The sequence below is a fragment of the Toxotes jaculatrix genome, chromosome 10 (genome assembly GCF_017976425.1).
Source record: "Toxotes jaculatrix isolate fToxJac2 chromosome 10, fToxJac2.pri, whole genome shotgun sequence".
In the NCBI taxonomy this organism is placed as follows: domain Eukaryota; kingdom Metazoa; phylum Chordata; class Actinopteri; family Toxotidae; genus Toxotes; species Toxotes jaculatrix.
The window spans coordinates 19,859,955-19,883,137 of NC_054403.1; the positions used below are offsets into that span (position 1 = coordinate 19,859,955).

General features: G+C 35.5%; 1 protein-coding gene across 7 annotated transcripts in view; it reads right to left on the reverse strand.

The window, feature by feature from the left end:
• Positions 1-4,317: 4,317 nt before the first annotated feature.
• The window catches only part of diaph2 (diaphanous-related formin 2), a 372,649-nt gene continuing 353,783 nt past the window's right edge, over positions 4,318-23,183 (reverse strand). For all 7 annotated transcript variants that reach the window (XM_041047578.1, XM_041047581.1, XM_041047580.1 and 4 more), the window contains one exon: positions 4,318-5,717. In XM_041047578.1, the coding sequence (XP_040903512.1) occupies positions 5,653-5,717 (65 nt within the window). In that variant the 3' untranslated portion in view covers positions 4,318-5,652. The remainder of the gene's footprint in view (positions 5,718-23,183) is intronic.

Consider the following 23,183-nt stretch of genomic DNA (forward strand, 5'->3'; position numbering starts at 1 on the left):
TACACCAGACCAGACAAATATAGCAGGGGGGATATAATCTTTCTGAATCACCTGGAAAGTCAAGAAGATAAAAAAGCTGCTCTTCTTTTAAGCTGCAGTGCTGGTGCCTTGTAAAGAACTAGGTTGGCCTCTTTCAGCATGTTTACTTGCAGCCAAGTACAAATTAACCTCCTAAGATCAACAATAAACCTAATTAGAGTTGTGTTCTACTGCACACATCTCTAAACACAGATCACAGCTTGTTGAGAGATGAATCTCCATCTGTCTGGCTGCACACTGGGAGGAGGAGAGACTCAGAGAAGATCAGTCCTAAGATTCACAGAATGAAGCTTTGTGTGCTTGCGTGTGTGTGTGTGTGTGTGTGTGTGTGTGTGTGTGTGTGTGTGTGTGTGTGTGTGTGTGTGTGTGTGTGTGTGTGTGTGTGTGTGTGTGTGTGTGTGTGTGTGTGTGTGTGTGTGTGCAGGGAGAGAGCGAGAGAGGCCCTTGTGGCCACAGGGTTACTTCCCCATGTCAACCCTAATTTTATGATGTCATGCTGCAGCAGGGAAGCAGGACATGGAACATGCAGGGAGAACATGCCATTGGATTTGAGAATGATTTGGGGGCTGGGGAAGTGTAATGCTAAGGGGCTAGGATGGGAACAGCTCTGCCCTGCCGTTTGAGAATCACTCCTGGGAGTCCGAAAGCCAGACAGGGAGGAACATGGGTGTGAAAACAGGAGAATCAATACACCTCACATAGTCAAGTGCACACACATACCGTTTAAATCTTTCTTACGCTTGCTAGACTAAAATAAAATATGATCTCACATTTAAAAAAATAATAATAATAATTTTAAAACCTGTTTGCCTATAATAGAATCAGGCACAGTGCTGTTTTTTGACTGTCAACAAGAGATGAGATCCACATAAAATGTTTCCCTGGTTATCGTATTAAATCCTTCCGTATCAAATAATAAACAAATTATTGAATTTCTATGCTGCCTTTCCTGGTCCTCCAACTCAGGCAGAGAAAATATGTAGTCACACAGGAGATTTTAAGGTCTGAAAAATGATTAAAAAGGGCAATTTTTCTGGATATGTATTTTCTGACTCTAGTAATTTCCCTAAGCTGCCGTTGGACATGACAGCATTATCACTTTGCCTTTGACACTGTACAAGATAAAGCAGTGGGGACACCAAGGTCCAAATATGTTGCTTTTATAGGTAGGACCTGTCCCATTTATCATGTGCTAACACCTACAGCTCTCTGTAATCCCTGTCCATAAGGTAGCCTGGGGCAGGTATCTTCTCTTTTGCCACAAAGTAAACTAAGGTTGTAATTTTAGAACCCAGCATTTGGCCAAACAAAGGTGACGACTTAAAAGAAAATGAGGTGAAGACTTAAAAGAAAATGAGGGTTGATAGAAAAATATTTGAATACGTCGAACAGCTGTATAAGTAAATGCAAGACAAAGAGACAAAGTATCTTTCAGAAATCAGTTTATATAACAAAGGGGTTATTATTTAGTATCATATTCCATGGAAGGACAGTGTGCATAACCATTTTGTTTTTTCATGTTCTTAAGGATACAAATAAACTTAATGTTACAAATATAAATGTTTCTTAAGACAATAAAACATACTCAATGACAACATGGAAGGTAGGCAGGGATATGGCAGCTTACACATCGTGGTCGGACAGGGTTTGTCAACAGTTGTGAGTGTTGTTTGTTGATTCAGCCGTAATTGGTCTTCCACAAATCAATAGTAAGTACTAACAAAGTAGGAAAGAACTGGATATGTGGCAGCTGGGAACTATTTAACAAAAGAAATACTTTGCAAATAGTTCACTCTGTTGGTGGCAATGTCGTACTCAAACATCTCAAACAGTTTTCCCCCTGCCTGAGCAGAATATCTTGTGAGGTAAAGTGCACAGTCAGTGAGTGTAAGTTACGTTGCAAACTTTTCTTTTAATTAAAGCGCTTGCCACCAGTCACCACAAAAATGGCACGTTTACAGTTATGGATAAATCTTTCATACCCCTGCCTCCTCATTCTTACAATTACCATGAGCACAAGTCATAACCTCTGTTTGTTAGTTAAAAGCTAAAAGACGACGGGATGATCGGCCCAGACTCGTAAGGGCCTGTTTTTCACACTAAAATGATGGAACAATTCAGGTTCTTTGATCTGAATCTCTCACGCTATTTTCTATAAAACACATATCCTACTTCTGATTATCCTAAAAGATGGGATAGGGGGAGAAATACAACAATCACTTACACGGCTGATGAAGAATGTTGCCATTGTAAAAGTTTCTCTTAAAGATGAAAGTTTTTTACGCTGTAACAAGAAAAATAATTTAAACTCTGCTGACTTTTTAGCCACTGCTTTTCAGCCATTTGGTTAACTGAATGGCAAAACACGCCACAAAACCAATGTTTTGTGATGTGTTATTCGCGTTCAGTTTTATGTTGCATCGTTCAGGACACAATAATGGTTCAGAGTGATCACTGTTTTTAGAAAAAATGCATGATGTGGAACTTCTACAATGGCTAACACTGTAGCTCCTAGCTAACACTTGTTCTACAAAGTTTTTTTTTCTTTTTAAAACTCCAGATAAATTACATCTTACAAAAGATGTTTGAGTGCTTAAGATAAATACCACATGACCATCATTTTGTCATTACATCAAAATCTTGTACTTTGAAAGACAGTTCTCAATCAGATCAATGTATAATAAATGATGTCCAAAATTAAATTAAAAAAAGTTTTTATGTCTGTACAATCTTTCTTATAGTTTCCCAAAGAGAGACCTGTACTCCCTTTTGATATCCAAACAAGAAGAACAAAACAAAAAAAAAAGAAAACAGGGATTTTTCATCATTATATAGTATCTTCTCAAAAAGAAAAAAGAAAAGAAAAAAAGATGATTAATTAATGAAGAAAAAAGTTCAGTCAAATTATTCATAGATAAAACAGACACTGTAATTGTTATCCACAAACCAATGTTTGTTATGGCAAGTAAAATATCCAACTACAATGTGAAAAACCACCACAAAGTGTCACAGCAGACATTGGTGTTGGTAGAGAACTGATATTAAAAAACGGGTCCTTTTCAATACCTTAAGCTGTATATCTGTGGTGGAGCAGAGGACAAAGGGCAATTAGGACGCGGGAATAACTACCTTTGATGGCACATCTCTATCTCTGCTGTGTACAACACTTCCTTAAAACTCCAATCTATGCAAAATCCCTTATGCGGAAACCTCATTCTCTATGCTTTCTCTGTGCAGCTGCTTGAACCTTATATTCTGAGGAGAATTATCGTCTTCTTAAATATGCAGACTTCTCTGAGCATTGTGGATGCACCTTGAGCCGAGATGATGTGTAAAATTGCATTTTTAGAGGCATGCAGGCTGGGAGAGGAGGCATCATGAAACAGACACGTCACAAGCAGCACTGGCAGATTGTTTAAATGAAAAATCTCCATCTATTCACCCCAGGAGTCAGGCACACTGAATCCTATTTTGCCTGGGTTCCTGTTCCGATTACTGAGCTGGCGTGGTGTGTACACACAAACACACAGACACAAAGCCTTAAGCGGAGTCATGGTATTACTAAAGTAGCTCATGTTATAGTAAAAGGGTCACTTATGCCATTAGTGCTGGGGAATTGGAGGGCGTTTGGAGACTCACTTGCTAAGACAAGCATCATCTTGTCTCCTGTTCCCCTCAGTTGATTATTCTGGTTGTACCCACTCTCCATGTGGATTCAGTGGTTGTTTTTAGTAGCATCTGCTTACAGTTTAGGGCAGTAAGGGGACAGGGCCGCCCTCGGCATGAATATATGAATAAATAGTTCACGTGAAGATATTGTGTGACAGTGGATCCTTACAGAGGAGCAAAGCTTACAGCAAAGTCTCAACTATTTTGTACACGAACCCAAAGCATCAGGTGTTTTGTTTTGATGCTGAAAAGCTTCATCAGGTGGAAGATGTCACTGAAATCAATTGCGAAGAAACAGGTTCTTTATTAAAGTGCCGTTGTCCTAAAATCCTTTAGTGTTTGAGCCTTGGATTCCCTTGGTAGATTGTGAGTGTTTTTTCCCCAAAAGATTTTAAATTTATGAACTAAACAAAGACTGTGGTTAATGTAAGCTTAAAAACATGTCACAACATGTTCTACAATATAAATTGTACCTTAATTAAATCAAATAGTGAAACCTGAAGCAGTACAACAATACCTGGGCTTTTATGTATTACAAATGTGAAAACATAGTTAAACATGTTTCTTTGTGGAGATTAACTTACAGTATACAAGTATATTTTGTTCTGGTTGAACAAAACATCCTTATAATATGGTGCTTATCTAAAAGCTTTTTTTTTTTTTTTTAGAAAACCCAAAACCCAATGAGAAAATCTGCTGTGAAAATTTTAAGTGGAGCAAATTTTTCACCACTGGTCTCCAAAAAAGGTTGTAATTACTGGACTGCTTTTTAGAGCCTTCATATTAAAAAAAAAAAAAAGAGAGAGACAGACTGAAACAGATTAAAACAGGTTAAAAAGTTGCAATACCTTTGTATAATCAAGCTTCACCCGCTGGAAACCTGTGTGACTGCAGGGAAGGTCACAGAGCTCACGTTAGCTTCTCAAGGCAGTTATATGCATTTAGAAATGTGTCAGTCTCTCATGTTAACAGCAAAAGCGACCTTGAGACTGAGATCAGCACCCAGAGGCATTGGTTAGATATTACACAACTAAAAATAAAATGCGCCTTGTCAAAATGGAGATTACAGTTTCAAGATCCATGAGTCACATGCTCTGAAATCTCAGTGAAGACAGGAGCCAGCTCTTGTGGCTTTGTGTGATATAAAGTGAACTGACTCATGTGGACTCTGGTGCATTTACTAATAAAAATTGTTCTGATGTTAATTGAAGGATGAACTGATGGGGGGGGGAAAAGCATTTTAAACCACCACTTCTTCTTCCGATGACTTCAATGACTTGCTCAAGAAAACATCACCAGGTTGTAGGCTTGCCAACATGGGTATTGAATCCCTGTCCTTGATTTAAAACGACAGCCGGCCCGCTGTGCCTTTGTTGAATGAACTGTGTGTAGTCCGTTCTTCAGGATAATAAGCATACATTATGGTGCAGTCCTTCTTGGCGAAATGTCTCTTTTCCACACACTGCATGTTTCATGTCAAAACTGTATGCGAACTGTAGTATTTTGATTAAAAAGGATTAAAATAGAAGGCTTAGGCTTGCAAGAATCAAAATGGATTTTCAAGCAATGAAAACCTTTCATTTCCAACAGCAGCAGCATGTAAAATTTTTTTTCATTTTATGAATCAAACCATCTAGGGAGGACACGAACATTTAGAGTGATGGAAGAGTACTGAATAAATATGTAAGGCGTCAGACGAACAGCATGAAAATTAAATGTCTGTGTGTGATGTTCTATGGATCCTTCAGTTCTGTGTGGCTTCTTTAGGCTTTTTTGTTCCATACTTGGTGCTGTGTGTGTAAGTATGAATGATTTGTGTCTGTCTGTGTGTGTGTGTGTACGCCACAGTGAGGGGTGGTCTGTCCCTCCCTCAGATGTCTTCCAGGTCTCCACCTCGCAGGCCTCTTTGGCACTTATCTAGCGTCTTGTGGTAGGCGCGGGCAATCATCGAGCTTGGTGATTTGCGTTGTGGCGTGAACGAGACCTTTCCAGGACTGCGCGGCGGTTGTCTGTTCAGAAAAAAAGAAACAACAAAGAATCAGAACCAGAGAGTGAGACTGAGAAAGAACAAGAAAGTGTTGTTACATTGATCCATACTGGCACGCAGGCGCTCAACTAAATGAAAGACTGTATAGAGAAACTAAGGGAGTCAGAGAAAAGAGACTGAGAGCAGTGGAGAAACAACATGAAGCAAATCCAGGCTGATTGAGAGTGGAGCAGCAGGGGAGGATGGAGAAACAGAAGAAGCTGCTGGAGTGGAGGTGCTTGTGTCTGGTGTCATAGTAACTCCATTCAGCTCCTGATCCAGGCTTCCACTCAAGAGCCCCTCAGCTATTCTCACATCAGATGCAACATATGCACAGAAGACAAAGTAAATGCGCACATTCAGACACACACTCAAGCAGTTGGAGAAAACAAGCGGGGGCAGAAGAATAATAAGACTACATATATGGTACATATAGAACACAGAAAGGCAACAAGGACAGCAAGATTTGTTTGTGTTATTCAGCTGTTCTGCTTCTTTGTGAGAAGAAAGGACACAACAGGTTACAAAAAAAATTATATAACCTTTGACTGAAAAATTGTAACACGAACCAAAATATGCTGATAAAATTAAATCAAAAGTGAATAAAATAAAAGTTTAAAATAGTTACTATACACCCTGTGGGTTTAAGTGACAGTGAATGTTTCACTGCTGCATTTGTGGTCAGGAAGCAGGGCCAGTCACACTTTGAGTTTTCTCTGTTGCCAGTTCTATGACAGAGTCATACAAACACTGCCTCCCATGCTATCCAACCATGGCTGCCCAGAAATGCCCATGGCATCCGCCGGGCAGCCAGGTGGCAGGTGGGGCTGGACAGAACCAGGAAGCATAGCCATGGAGATGACTGCAGGCACACCCACACAGGACTCCCAGGTATTTCCAAGCATGCCGCCACCACTATACCCATTAGTCAGTGCCAGCTGTAGGGTGCCAGGCATCCTGGGCTGGGCGTTGTTTAATGGCACTCGCTCCATCCATCATGTCAGGTAATGAGCTGAGAGTGACTGTGATGGCTAGGAACACATACACAAACATGTGCGTGTGCACACACACACACACAGACTCCCACCATCACAGTAGAGAACACAGAGCACTCCTTCTTCAGATTGGATACAAAGCATCATGCAGATGGTGCACAGGAGGAGAGAGGGAGAAAGAGGGAGGGAAGGAACAGAAAGAGCAAAAGGAAGACAGATCGAGATGTTTAAAAAAAAATTGATAAAATTTTCCATATTCTCTGCTTCTTTCAGGTTAACATACATTCATATACGGTAGGTGATCATTAAAACTAATATGTTCTGGCAGTGTGTCCAAAAACAACATCACTACTTATCCATGCATTTATCCATGTGCTTCACCCTGCAAGGAATTATACAAGCTCCCTCCTTTCAAAACAAGCATCTATAGTACACAAAAAAGAAAGAAAAAACAGGGACAAAATTGAGAGGGACAGGAGAGAGAGGGGAAAAAAATAGAACATCCACACTATATCCCTGACAGTCATTTGCAAGCCCAATTGCTGTAACCTCATTTCTGACCAAGCAGTCCCCCTTAACCCTCAGTCTATCAGAAGAACATTAAAAACAGAGCTGGGAGTGTACAGACCCACTGTCTCTACTGTGGAGTCATCTTGGGCTAGTGCAATAAATAGGATGGGAAAAGGGATAGCAGAAAGGATCAGAGAGAAGACTAGAAAGAAGTCAATAAATGAATTGGGAGACAAATAAAATCATGAAAGAAAAACTGGAACAATCCGCAAACAGATCTATAAAACTACTGAGGGTTTCAATAAGGGGTGTTTTCTATCCAAGCACAGCAACATGTACATTTTTTGAGTCACATTATATACAGTATAACCACCATCAGACCAATGTTGTAAAACTGTTTTTAATGTTAATATAACAATCTTTGTTGTGCGTATCATGTGATTTGCCTATAGTAAACCACAACTTTTGATATTTTGTTGCCATAAAATGGCTAAAAACAAAAGCACCCAGGGCTCCAGCGTACATCTTGCCTCTTCACCAATAGAGTGTACTCATAGCTTAACCTTGATATTGATTCAAAGTACAGGTGTATTGATGCTAATATGAGCACTGTGCACTTAAAAAGAGCACAATGCTGTTGGCTTTGCTATTTGAAGAGGCAGCTATGTTCTATGCTGTGTAAACAGAAAACAATTGAGACTATTAGTGTGACCACTTGTTGAAACCCTACAGGAACAATGCCATAAAGCAGGCAGCTTTTTTTTTTGTGGAATTACAAATGAAAAGCGCCCTTCTGGGGGTAATTGCGTCTTACCTAACTGCCTGAATACACGGGAAAGCTTTTGTCAAAGACTTTGCAAAAAAGGGAGAAAAACTTCCAGCAAAATGCATCTCCCATCAGAGGAACCACCAGAGGAACGGAGAGCTATTGGCTTCTCATAAAGACTTTTCTGTTCCTATCTTCAGGTGCATAAAAGCCCATCTTTTCCCACCCCACATCAATCTATCACAACAATTGAACAAACAGCAGCCATTTCTACTGGGAGAGAAACAATACTACTAGCCTCTACTGAATTGAATTCTTCAAGCGCAGATACATACACACGTATAGGCAGGGGGGACAAAGTGAGATTGGGGAAAAGGGGAAGAGATCCACGCAAAAGACTAACTCTACAGTTTTTATAGAGCGCTGATTGCAACTCTTTCTACTTGCGTCGGTTTTGATGGCTTCTTTACCTGCTTCTCCCAGAGGCGACATCTTTCCGAGTTACAGTAGGCACAACACAGAGGAACACAAGAACAGGAGAAGAGATTGACAAAAGAAGAGCAGGTATTCCATGTTACAGCAGGGAGATGTTGGCATATCAAAACTTAATTAAATGTTGGCTGGCACTGTTTCTCAAAATGTTACTAAATGCACCGAGGATTTCAGTGAGGGTGGGCAGATGGAGGGGGAAGTCACTGACACACACACATGCACAAATGCACAGCCTCTATCTCTTTCTCTCTCACACACACAGATGGAAATACATTGTTGCTTAAATGTTCAAGTGGTGCACAGAGAAATGGCTCCATGCTTTGCTCTGAGGAATTCACATGCACGCACACTCACAAACACACACGCACGCACGCACGCTCCCCCACTGTGTTTCTAACACACACAAGTGTATCCTTGCATGTATATCATGATGATCCCTGCCACAAGGGAGAGACTCTGAATAAGACAAGGGTAATAGGAGGAGGAGAGGACGCCAAGATTACTAAACAGCTAAAGCAAAGGCCTTAAGCCGGCGCAGTCAACTCCAACCTTCTCCTGACTGTTTGGAGGGCCTCCAGTGGGATGTCATTTCATGTTATGATAGACGATAGAACTGCAGTTTCCCTGATGGATTCCCCAAAGAGATTAAGTATCATCATGACTTTACTGTTACTGTCATCTTTGGCTAATTGCGTAGAATTACATCATGATAGGGCTCCACGATGCGCAAGAGAAGGACAAGCTGCCAGTCATCTATCAAACGCTTTCAGCATGGGATACTTTGAGGAATTACCTCTCAGTGGCCAGCATAAACAGGAAGACTTTAGGAGGGATTATGCAATGTTAGTTAAATATCGTCTGGGTAGCATCAGAATCCGGTCCAACATCTAAACACTGCATTCACATAAATCAAGGCCACAGTAACGAGGACAGGTTCACACACTCACCAATCGTGTGTGCAGAAGACAAACAGGATGGATCATAAGGTAGGAGTGGAGCTGCATGTATTGTAGAATACACTAAGTTCGCAGTTTATTAGGTACACATAGCTAAAAGTAATGCAATCGAATACAACAGCCCTGCAATAAATCCTGCCTTCATGAAGGTTATAATGTTCAGTTTGTGTTGAAACAGTCTTTAGAGGTATTGATTCAACTTTATGGTCACTTTGGAGACCGCAGTGTCTGGCGCTGTTGAATTGTATAGTGCTACATGGGCATGTGTTTCTATTATTTTGTACCCATTTATTTCAATAAGAGTAACAGGAACACCTCCCTGTATAATGCTGCACAGCACCATAAGCTACATCCTCCAAAATTATCGCAAAGCTGAATCAAGAACTTCAATATAAAAACTGAACATTACAACCTTTATCACAGAGGATTTATGTTCTAATATGAACTGTTATATTAGACTGCATTAGTTTTAGTTAGGTGAAGCTAATAAACTGACAAGTGAGTGCATCTCAGTAAATTCATGCACTGACTTTCTTTTGTGCTAAACAAGTGAGCAGTGACATTTCTCTGACATGTCACTGCCTTTCCTCTAATTCTCTCTCTGAGTTGCTCTCACTTCATATTTTGATGAGATAAAACATAATAAAGGTGATTAAATCTCTGCTTGCTGCACATCAACATGTTGTTTGTGTTTGCTTCTCTGTCGAAGGGGCGAGCGTCTGCAGCACCAGCAACAGCAACAGCCGCAACCTTCTATCACCTCTTTTCATCTACTCCACCTCCCTTCCCCCTTCCCCTCTGCCAGCCTCCAAGCTACAGAGTAATGGAACTCCCTACACAGAAACAAGATACGGTGTATAAATGGGATGCAGAGGGAGAGAAGCTATTTCTTCCTACTGAAAGTTATGGGTCGGGTATCGCAAAACTACAGTCGTGGCAAACACAGCCCCTCTTTCACCAGTAAGAGTAATCACCCCAAACAAGGAGCAGGGGAGGGGAAAAAATAGTGCAACTGAAGAAAAGGTAAATTCAGTTGTGGAGGGCTGGTGGGTCAAAGAAGAAAGAGTGTTGTGACCCTTTTCTATCTGGCGTTTCAAGTCACTCAAGTATTCAAGTAATTTGTAGCAAGCAGCTGAAATGTTTACAAACCAATGCATTATAGAAGAAAAATTCAAAGTCCATATATAACATATATATACTCCACATTTTTTGTTCACTTCTAGACACTGTCTCTCTTTTTCGACAGAACAATATCATATCTAGTTTTTTTTTTTTTTAAAAAAGAGCAGATTTTTGAACCAGTTTTCACTAAGATTTTATGTGGCCTTGCATCTCACAATTATTTTTACTGCTGCAACAGGACTCATAGTTTACAGTAAACAAAGGTCATGTTGCTTCTGGTAGGAAAAACTGAAAAGAAATATTATGATTTTGTGGTAGAGTTTCTCCTGGTCAGTAAAGAAACAATACAAAACAAAAAAACAAGACATTTTTAAACAATGCAATGGTCTTACTGCACAAAATCCACATTTCTGGAACGACTTTTGTAATTGATGTAATGTTAATGGTGGTAGTATTTTAAATATCACTGCTTCGAACAATGTAGTATTAAAGTTGTTTGGAGATTAGTTGACTTCATCATTTAACACCTTTTTTCTTTCTCTTTTAATCGTGTTTTATGTCATTTTCTATATTGACATATTCAGACTCTCTCATTCCGCTTCACCAACATTTTCATTTATTGATTCTCTGTATGTCCCAGAATGACTTTCAAAAATTCTCTGGGTAATAAACATTTTACTTTCAATCAGCTTATAGATATATTTTACTTTATAGTCAGTGGAAACAGCGGATGGTTATAGATGAACTGTTCTCTCCAGTTTAACTATGCAATCCGTAGCATGTTTTGTTTTTCTTTTCTTTTTTAAGAAGTATCACCTAAATGAGGGGTTGTACAAATGTCAGGGGACCCGAGAGTAAGGGGGCTGAAATCTGTGTTTTGGTGTGAGTGTGTGTGTTTTTTTTTTTTTTTTTTTTTTTTTTAGGAACGCCATAGCAGGCAGAGGTGATCAGAATTGCATGACAGAGGGAAATGCTTAAGACAAGCCTGGATAAACATGCTGAGGCAAGATACTGAAAGTCTCCCACTCTCTCTTGTTTCTCTCTTCCTTCTAGACACTCTGTCTCTCTTTCTGTCTCGCTTTTTCAATTTTCTTCTCTTACTCCCTCTCTACTTTTCTCTTTTGAGTCCCCCTTATCACTGACATTACTTCCCATGTTTACTACGAGAAGACTGCCACTTGTGATTTCTAAACACCCAGGAAGCAGAGAGAGCAATCTAAACATTTAACAATGAATTATAACTTGAAATGGATACTAAATCTCCCAGTATTCAGATTTGGCATGCGTGTATACAAGTTCACGTTCCTGCTTGACAGTTTGTATACAGAAATTGGAGGCAAAGTGAGTTTAAGTGACAGTTTGTTGAGATAAACGGTAACGAGGAGAGGTTCACGGAGAGCAGGGTGGTCATAACACATGCAATAGGTTTTGACAGTTCAGGGATGTGGTTAATCTTTCCATGCCTCTATCACCACTCTATCTCAGTCGGTACTGTGATGTGCATGCTTGGCAATGCTGGTGACTGACCCAGATAGTGAATACAGCTATTCTTTCCCCCAACGGCCTCTCCCGACTCTCCCTCCCTGGATTCCATTTAAGTTCCAGACTCCCTTTGACAAAAACTGGGCTGTGCACCGTCGCTCAAAAAATGGCATCAGGGCTGATTTTTTTCCCCCTTTCCTACCAGCTGTGCTTACCATTTTTTTCCCTTAGTTCAACTAGCCCCATCTTTCCTCTTGGTGCTCTTATTGTCAGGCATCCTGCATAATGTGCAGCCTATTTCTCTGTAACACTTCCACATAAACACAGCAGAAAGCGTACACACATTCACGCACTACCCCTTAACACCCCTGCTATAAGGAGCTTGGTCTGAAAGTAATGCCTCCCAACTGCTCGGCACAAAATATGTTTCAAGAGCGTAGGAAAGCACTGCACATGTTCATATTCAAATGCTTATTTTTAGAGGGAAGAAAAGTACTAGTTTATCTCCTCAGTAGGGGAGCTTTGACAGGTCTCTACCAGGGACAAAACAGCAGGAGAGAAGAAAAGAGATTTTCTGTGTGCACACCCGTGTGTGCTATATGCACTTTAAGCTCTGCATGAATCTACAGTACAAGTGGTAATCTAAAAAAAAAAATCCATAGTTTTCCTCAAAACTCAGCCAACATTTGTTAGATTTTTGATTGAAAACAACAAGTCTGACAGACTACTGCTAGCACAGATTCCTCACTGGGCCCCTCAGGTTCAGAAATCCCCTTAAGATATCTCTGCTGGACTTGAATCCTCAGTAATGGAACGATGCATCCTGGCATTCTGGGATGCAGCAGAGGCACACACAGCCCAAATGAACAGTTATATGATAACACTTTTGCAATCGATCAGCGCCTGAGGCAAAACTCCCATTCATGATTGTCCTCTCAGCAGTCAAGTTTCAGGAGGCAGGCTTCAACCTAAGTATGAGCATGAAAGAAAACAAATATCCTCCAGAGTAAATTCCTGAAACTGCTAAGCATTGCCCGCCTGTTTGCCTGCGGTTTGAATTTACTTTACACTTTGAAATTACCTCCATACAATTCAATTTAATTCAATTCAATTTTATTCATATAGCGCCTTCCACAATCAAAATTAAGCTCAATACTAAGATGTACAATGTACTCCAGTCAACAGGTATTAGGATGGGCACAACATTATGTGCAGTACAGAGAACAAAAGCATTTTCAATACATTTTAACAGCCTCCCATTTCTGCAAATAGTCATTATTAGGGCCTGAGCACGAAATTCGTGCAAAGCCCTATTTTAACTGAAGGGATTATTATTATTCTCCTCTTTTATTTTTCTTCCGCCGCTTTGTTGGCTAATTTGACCCCCTGAACGTGCTCAAAAAGTCACCCAACTTTCAAAAAGTCAACAAAATTGTCCCCCGACGAAAATTCTTGTTTGACACTGTCCGTGCGACCAAACTGTGAAAATATTCACCGTAAGGCCCGATTTTATACTATGACGTTTTTTATGACATTTTGAGGTGAAAAAAAATGTTGACTTTTTTTGCCCAATTTTGACGTCTTACTATACTATGACGTTTTTTATGACTTTTTGAGGTGAAAAAAAACTTTGACTTTCTTTGGTCGATTTTGACGCCTTACTATACTATGACGTTTTTTATGACTTCTTGAGGCGAAATTTTTTTTTGACTTGTTTTCTCCGATTTTGACACCTTACTATAGTATGACGTTTTTTATGACATTTTGAGGTCAAAAAAAATTTTGACTTTTTTTCACCAATTTTGACGCCTTACTATACTATGACGTTTTTTATGACTTTTTGAGGTGAAAAAAAAAGTTGACTTTTTTTGCCCAATTTTGACGCCTTACTATACTATGACGTTTTTTATGACTTTTTGAGGTGAAAAAAATGTTTGACCTTTTTGGCCCGATTTTGACGCCTTACTATACTATGACGTTTTTTATGACATTTTGAGGTGAAAAAAAATTTTGACTTTTTTTCACCAATTTTGACGCCTTACTATACTATGACGTTTTTTATGACTTTTTGAGGTGAAAAAAAATGTTGACTTTTTTTGCCCAATTTTGACGCCTTACTATACTATGACGTTTTTTATGACTTTTTGAGGTGAAAAAAATGTTTGACCTTTTTGGCCCGATTTTGACGCCTTACTATACTATGACGTTTTTTTTTATATTTTGAGGTCAAAAAAAATTTATATTTTCTTTGGCCGAAAAAAACGCCTTACTATACTATGACGTTTTTTATGATATTTTGAGGTCAAAACACTGTTTGAATTTTTTTCACCAATTTTGACGCCTTACTATACTATGACGTTTTTTATGACTTTTTGAGGTGAAAAAAAATGTTGACTTTTTTTGCCCAATTTTGACGCCTTACTATACTATGACGTTTTTTATGACTTTTTGAGGTGAAAAAAATGTTTGACCTTTTTGGCCCGATTTTGACGCCTTACTATACTATGACGTTTTTTATGACATTTTGAGGTCAAAAAAAATTTATATTTTCTTTGGCCGAAAAAAACGCCTTACTATACTATGACGTTTTTTATGATATTTTGAGGTCAAAACACTGTTTGAATTTTTTTCACCAATTTTGACGCCTTACTATACTATGACGTTTTTTATGACTTTTTGAGGTGAAAAAAAATGTTGACTTTTTTTGCCCAATTTTGACGCCTTACTATACTATGACGTTTTTTATGACTTTTTGAGGTGAAAAAAATGTTTGACCTTTTTGGCCCGATTTTGACGCCTTACTATACTATGACGTTTTTTATGACATTTTGAGGTCAAAAAAAATTTATATTTTCTTTGGCCGAAAAAAACGCCTTACTATACTATGATGTTTTTTATGACATTTTGAGGTCAAAAAAATTTTTGACTTTTTTTGGCCGAAAAAAACGCCTCACTATACTATGACGTTTTTTATGACATTTTGAGGTGAAAAAAAATTATGACTTTTTTTGGCCGAAAAAAACGCCTTACTATACTATGACGTTTTTTTATGACATTTTGAGGTGAAAAAAAATTTTGACTTTTTTTGGCCGAAAAAAACGCCTTACTATACTATGACGTTTTTTATGATATTTTGAGGTCAAAACACTGTTTGACTTTTTTTCACCGATTTTGACGCCTTACTATACTATGACGTTTTTTATGACATTTTGAGGTCAAAAAATTTTTGACTTTTTTTGCCCGATTTTGACGCCTTACTATACTATGACGTTTTTTATGACATTTTGAGGTGAAAAATTTTTTTGACTTTTTTTGGCCGAAAAAAACGCCTTACTATACTATGACGTTTTTTATGACATTTTGAGGTCAAAAATTTTTTTGACTTTTTTTGGCCGAAAAAAACGCCTTACTATACTATGACGTTTTTTATGACATTTTGAGGTCAAAAAAATTTTTGACTTTTTTTGCCTGATTTTGACGCCTTACTATACTATGACGTTTTTTATGACTTTTTGAGGTCAAAAAATTTTTTGACTGTTTTTGGCCGAAAAAAACGCCTTACTATACTATGACGTTTTTTATGACATTTTGAGGTCAAAAATTTTTTTGACTTTTTTTCATCGATTTTGACGCCTTACTATACTATGACGTTTTTTATGACTTTTTGAGGTGAAAAAATTTTTTGACTTTTTTTGTCCGAAAAAAACGCCTTACTATACTATGACGTTTTTTATGACATTTTGAGGTCAAAAAATTTTTTGACTTTTTTTGTCCGAAAAAAACGCCTTACTATACTATGACGTTTTTTATGACATTTTGAGGTCAAAAAAATTTTTGACTTTTTTTGCCCGATTTTGACGCCTTACTATACTATGACGTTTTTTATGACTTTTTGAGGTCAAAAAATTTTTTGACTTTTTTTCATCGATTTTGACGCCTTACTATACTATGACGTTTTTTATGACATCTTGAGGTGAAAAAATTTTTTGACATTTTTTGGCCGAAAAAAACGCCTTACTATACTATGACGTTTTTTTATGACATTTTGAGGTGAAAAAAAATTTTTACTTTTTTTGGCCGAAAAAAAACGCCTTACTATACTATGACGTTTTTTATGATATTTTGAGGTCAAAACACTGTTTGACTTTTTTTCACCGATTTTGACGCCTTACTATACTATGACGTTTTTTATGACATTTTGAGGTCAAAAAATTTTTGACTTTTTTTGCCCGATTTTGACGCCTTACTATACTATGACGTTTTTTATGACATTTTGAGGTGAAAAATTTTTTTGACTTTTTTTGGCCGAAAAAAACGCCTTACTATACTATGACGTTTTTTATGACATTTTGAGGTCAAAAATTTTTTTGACTTTTTTTGGCCGAAAAAAACGCCTTACTATACTATGACGTTTTTTATGACTTTTTGAGGTCAAAAAATTTTTTGACTTTTTTTGTCCGAAAAAAACGCCTTACTATACTATGACGTTTTTTATGACATTTTGAGGTCAAAAAAATTTTTGACTTTTTTTGCCTGATTTTGACGCCTTACTATACTATGACGTTTTTTATGACTTTTTGAGGTCAAAAAATTTTTTGACTTTTTTTGTCCGAAAAAAACGCCTTACTATACTATGACGTTTTTTATGACATTTTGAGGTCAAAAAATTTTTTGACTTTTTTTGTCCGAAAAAAACGCCTTACTATACTATGACGTTTTTTATGACATTTTGAGGTCAAAAAAATTTTTGACTTTTTTTGCCCGATTTTGACGCCTTACTATACTATGACGTTTTTTATGACTTTTTGAGGTCAAAAAATTTTTTGACTTTTTTTCATCGATTTTGACGCCTTACTATACTATGACGTTTTTTATGACATCTTGAGGTGAAAAATTTTTTTGACATTTTTTGGCCGAAAAAAACGGCTTACTATACTATGACGTTTTTTATGACATTTTGAGGTGAAAAAAATTTTTGACTTTTTTTGTCCGAAAAAAACGCCTTACTATACTATGACGTTTTTTATGACTTTTTGAGGTCAAAAAATTTTTTGACTTTTTTTGTCCGAAAAAAACGCCTTACTATATTATGACGTTTTTTATGACTTTTTGAGGTCAAAAAATTTTTTGACTTTTTTTGGCCGAAAAAAACGCCTTACTATACTATGACGTTTTTTATGACTTTTTGAGGTCAAAAATTTTTTTGACTTTTTTTGGCCGAAAAAAACGCCTTACTATACTATGACGTTTTTTATGACATTTTGAGGTCAAAAAATTTTTTGACTTTTTTTCATCGATTTTGACGCCTTACTATACTATGACATTTTTTATGACATTTTGAGGTCAAAAAAATTTTTGACTTTTTTTGGCCGAAAAAAACGCCTTACTATACTATGACGTTTTTTTATGACATTTTGAGGTCAAAAAAATTTTTGACTTTTTTTCATCGATTTTGACGCCTTACTATACTATGACGTTTTTTATGACATTTTGAGGTGAAAAAATTTTTTGACTTTTTTTGGCCGAAAAAAACGCCTTACTATACTATGACGTTTTTTATGACATTTTGAGGTGAAAAAATTTTTTGACTTTTTTTGTCCGAAAAAAACGCCTTACTATACTATGACGTTTTTTATGACATTTTGAGGTGAAAAAAATTTTTGACATTTTTTGGCCGAAAAAAAACGCCTTACTATACTATGACGTTTTTTATGACTTTTTGAGGTGAAAAAAATTTTTGACTTTTTTTGTCCGAAAAAAACGCCTTACTATACTATGACGTTTTTTATGACTTTCTGAGGTCAAAAAATTTTTTGACTTTTTTTGTCCGAAAAAAACGCCTTACTATACTATGACGTTTTTTATGACATTTTGAGGTCAAAAAAATTTTTGACTTTTTTTCATCGATTTTGACGCCTTACTATACTATGACGTTTTTTATGACTTTTTGAGGTCAAAAAATTTTTTGACTTTTTTTGGCCGAAAAAAACGCCTTACTATACTATGACGTTTTTTATGACATTTTGAGGTGAAAAATTTTTTTGACTTTTTTTCATCGATTTTGACGCCTTACTATACTATGACGTTTTTTATGACATTTTGAGGTGAAAAAATTTTTTGACTTTTTTTGCCCGATTTTGACGCCTTACTATACTATGACGTTTTTTATGACTTTTTGAGGTGAAAAAAAATGTTGACTTTTTTTGCCCAATTTTGACGCCTTACTATACTATGACGTTTTTTATGACTTTTTGAGGTGAAAAAAATGTTTGACCTTTTTGGCCCGATTTTGACGCCTTACTATACTATGACGTTTTTTATGACATTTTGAGGTCAAAAAATTTTTTGACTTTTTTTGGCTGAAAAAAACGCCTTACTATACTATGACGTTTTTTATGACATTTTGAGGTGAAAAAAATTTTTGACTTTTTTTGGCCGAAAAAAACGCCTTACTATACTATGACGTTTTTTATGACATCTTGAGGTGAAAAAAATTTTTGACTTTTTTTGGCCGAAAAAAACGCCTTACTATACTATGACGTTTTTTATGACATTTTGAGGTCAAAAAAATTTTTGACTTTTTTTCATCGATTTTGACGCCTTACTATACTATGACATTTTTTATGACATTTTGAGGTGAAAAAATTTTTTGACTTTTTTTGGCCGAAAAAAACGCCTTACTATACTATGACGTTTTTTATGACTTTTTGAGGTCAAAAATTTTTTTGACTTTTTTTGTCCGAAAAAAACGCCTTACTATACTATGACGTTTTTTATGACATTTTGAGGTGAAAAAATTTATTGACTTTTTTTGGTCGAAAAAAACGCCTTACTATACTATGACATTTTTTGTGACATTTTGAGGTCAAAAAAATTTTTGATTTTTTTTGCCAGATTTTGACGCCTTACTATACTATGACGTTTTTTATGACATTTTGAGGTGAAAAAAATTTTTGACTTTTTTTGTCCGAAAAAGACGCCTTACTATACTATGACGTTTTTTATGACATTTTGAGGTGAAAAAAATTTTTGACTTTTTTTGTCCGAAAAAGACGCCTTACTATACTATGACGTTTTTTATGACATTTTGAGGTGAAAAAAATTTTTGACTTTTTTTGCCCGATTTTGACGCCTTACTATACTATGACGTTTTTTATGACATTTTGAGGTGAAAAAAATGTTTGACTTTTTTTGTCCGAAAAAAACGCCTTACTATACTATGACGTTTTTTATGACATTTTGAGGTCAAAAAAATTTTTGACTTTTTTTGCCCGATTTTGACGCCTTACTATACTATGACGTTTTTTATGACTTTTTGAGGTCAAAAAATTTTTTGACTTTTTTTGGCCGAAAAAAACGCCTTACTTTACTATGACGTTTTTTATGACATTTTGAGGTGAAAAAAATTTTTGACTTTTTTTGGCCGAAAAAAACGCCTTACTATACTATGACGTTTTTTATGACATTTTGAGGTCAAAAATTTTTTTGACTTTTTTTCATCAATTTTGACGCCTTACTATACTATGACGTTTTTTATGACATTTTGAGGTGAAAAAATTTTTTGACTTTTTTTGGCCGAAAAAAACGCCTTACTATACTATGACGTTTTTTATGACTTTTTGAGGTCAAAAAAATTTTTGACTTTTTTTGGCCGAAAAAAACGCCTTACTATACTATGACGTTTTTTATGACATTTTGAGGTCAAAAAAATTTTTGATTTTTTTTGCCTGATTTTGACGCCTTACTATACTATGACGTTTTTTATGACTTTTTGAGGTGAAAAAATTTTTTGACTTTTTTTGTCCGAAAAAAACGCCTTACTATACTATGACGTTTTTTATGACATTTTGAGGTCAAAAAATTTTTTGACTTTTTTTGGTCGAAAAAACGCCTTACTATACTATGACGTTTTTTATGACTTTTTGAGGTCAAAAAATTTTTTGACTTTTTTTGTCCGAAAAATACGCCTTACTATACTATGACGTTTTTTTTGACATTTTGAGGTCAAAAAATTTTTTGACTTTTTTTGTCCGAAAAAAACGCCTTACTATACTATGACGTTTTTTATGACTTTTTGAGGTCAAAAAATTTTTTGACTTTTTTTGGCCGAAAAAAACGCCTTACTATACTATGACGTTTTTTATGACATTTTGAGGTCAAAAAAATTTTTGACTTTTTTTGTCCGAAAAATACGCCTTACTATACTATGACGTTTTTTATGACATTTTGAGGTGAAAAAATTTTTTGACTTTTTTTGGCCGAAAAAAACGCCTTACTATACTATGACGTTTTTTATGACATTTTGAGGTCAAAAAATTTTTTGACTTTTTTTCATCGATTTTGACGCCTTACTATACTATGACGTTTTTTATGACATTTTGAGGTGAAAAAAATTTTTGACTTTTTTTGGCCGAAAAAAACGCCTTACTATACTATGACGTTTTTTATAACTTTTTGAGGTCAAAAATTTTTTTGACTTTTTTTGGCCGAAAAAAACGCCTTACTATACTATGACGTTTTTTATGACATTTTGAGGTGAAAAATTTATTGACTTTTTTTGGTCGAAAAAAACGCCTTACTATACTATGACATTTTTTGTGACATTTTGAGGTCAAAAAAATTTTTGATTTTTTTTGCCCGATTTTGACGCCTTACTATACTATGACGTTTTTTATGACTTTTTGAGGTGAAAAAATTTTTTGACTTTTTTTGTCCGAAAAAAACGCCTTACTATACTATGACGTTTTTTATGACATTTTGAGGTCAAAAACTTTTTTGACTTTTTTTGGTCGAAAAAACGCCTTACTATACTATGACGTTTTTTATGACTTTTTGAGGTCAAAAAATTTTTTGACTTTTTTTGTCCGAAAAATACGCCTTACTATACTATGACGTTTTTTTTGACATTTTGAGGTCAAAAAATTTTTTGACTTTTTTTGTCCGAAAAAAACGCCTTACTATACTATGACGTTTTTTATGACTTTTTGAGGTCAAAAAATTTTTTGACTTTTTTTGGCCGAAAAAAACGCCTTACTATACTATGACGTTTTTTATGACATTTTGAGGTGAAAAAAATTTTTGACTTTTTTTGTCCGAAAAATACGCCTTACTATACTATGACGTTTTTTATGACATTTTGAGGTGAAAAATTTTTTTGACTTTTTTTGGCCGAAAAAAACGCCTTACTATACTATGAGGTTTTTTATGACATTTTGAGGTCAAAAAATTTTTTGACTTTTTTTCATCGATTTTGACGCCTTACTATACTATGACGTTTTTTATGACATTTTGAGGTGAAAATTTTTTTTGACTTTTTTTGGCCGAAAAAAATGCCTTACTATACTATGACGTTTTTTATGACTTTTTGAGGTCAAAATTTTTTTTGACTTTTTTTGGCCGAAAAAAACGCCTTACTATACTATGACGTTTTTTATGACATTTTGAGGTCAAAAAATTTTTTGACTTTTTTTCATCGATTTTGACGCCTTACTATACTATGACGTTTTTTATGACATTTTGAGGTGAAAAAAATTTTTGACTTTTTTTGGCCGAAAAAAACGCCTTACTATACTATGACGTTTTTTGTGACATTTTGAGGTCAAAAAATTTTTTGACTTTTTTTGCCTGATTTTGACGCCTTACTATACTATGACGTTTTTTATGACATTTTGAGGTGAAAAAATTTTTTGACTTTTTTTGGCTGAAAAAAACGCCTTACTATACTATGACGTTTTTTATGACTTTTTGAGGTGAAAAATTTTTTTGACTTTTTTTGGCCGAAAAAAACGCCTTACTATACTATGACGTTTTTTATGACATTTTGAGGTGAAAAAAATTTTTGACTTTTTTTGGCCGAAAAAAACGCCTTACTATACTATGACGTTTTTTATGACATTTTGAGGTGAAAAAAATTTTTGACTTTTTTTGGCCGAAAAAAACGCCTTACTATACTATGACGTTTTTTATGACATTTTGAGGTCAAAAAAATTTTTGACTTTTTTTCATCGATTTTGACGCCTTACTATACTATGACATTTTTTATGACATTTTGAGGTCAAAAAATTTTTTGACTTTTTTTGGCCGAAAAAAACGCCTTACTATACTATGACGTTTTTTATAACTTTTTGAGGTCAAAAATTTTTTTGACTTTTTTTGGCCGAAAAAAACGCCTTACTATACTATGACGTTTTTTATGACATTTTGAGGTGAAAAATTTATTGACTTTTTTTGGTCGAAAAAAACGCCTTACTATACTATGACATTTTTTGTGACATTTTGAGGTCAAAAAAATTTTTGATTTTTTTTGCCCGATTTTGACGCCTTACTATACTATGACGTTTTTTATGACATTTTGAGGTCAAAAAATTTTTTGACTTTTTTTGGCTGAAAAAAACGCCTTACTATACTATGACGTTTTTTATGACTTTTTGAGGTCAAAAAATTTTTTGACTTTTTTTGGCCGAAAAAAACGCCTTACTATACTATGACGTTTTTTATGACATTTTGAGGTCAAAAAAATTTTTGACTTTTTTTGCCCGATTTTGACGCCTTACTATACTATGACGTTTTTTATGACATTTTGAGGTGAAAAAATTTTTTGACTTTTTTTGGCCGAAAAAAACGCCTTACTATACTATGACGTTTTTTATGACATTTTGAGGTCAAAAATTTTTTTGACTTTTTTTGTCCGAAAAAAAACGCCTTACTATACTATGACGTTTTTTGTGACATTTTGAGGTCAAAAATTTTTTTGACTTTTTTTCATCGATTTTGACGCCTTACTATACTATGACGTTTTTTATGACATTTTGAGGTGAAAAAATTTTTTGACTTTTTTTGGTCGAAAAAAACGCCTTACTATACTATGACGTTTTTTATGACATTTTGAGGTCAAAACATTTTTTGACTTTTTTTTCATCGATTTTGACGCCTTACTATACTATGAGGTTTTTTATGACATTTTGAGGTGAAAAAAATTTTTGACTTTTTTTGGCCGAAAAAAACGCCTTACTATACTATGACATTTTTTGTGACATTTTGAGGTCAAAAAATTTTTTGACTTTTTTTGCCTGATTTTGACGCCTTACTATACTATGACGTTTTTTATGACATTTTGAGGTCAAAAA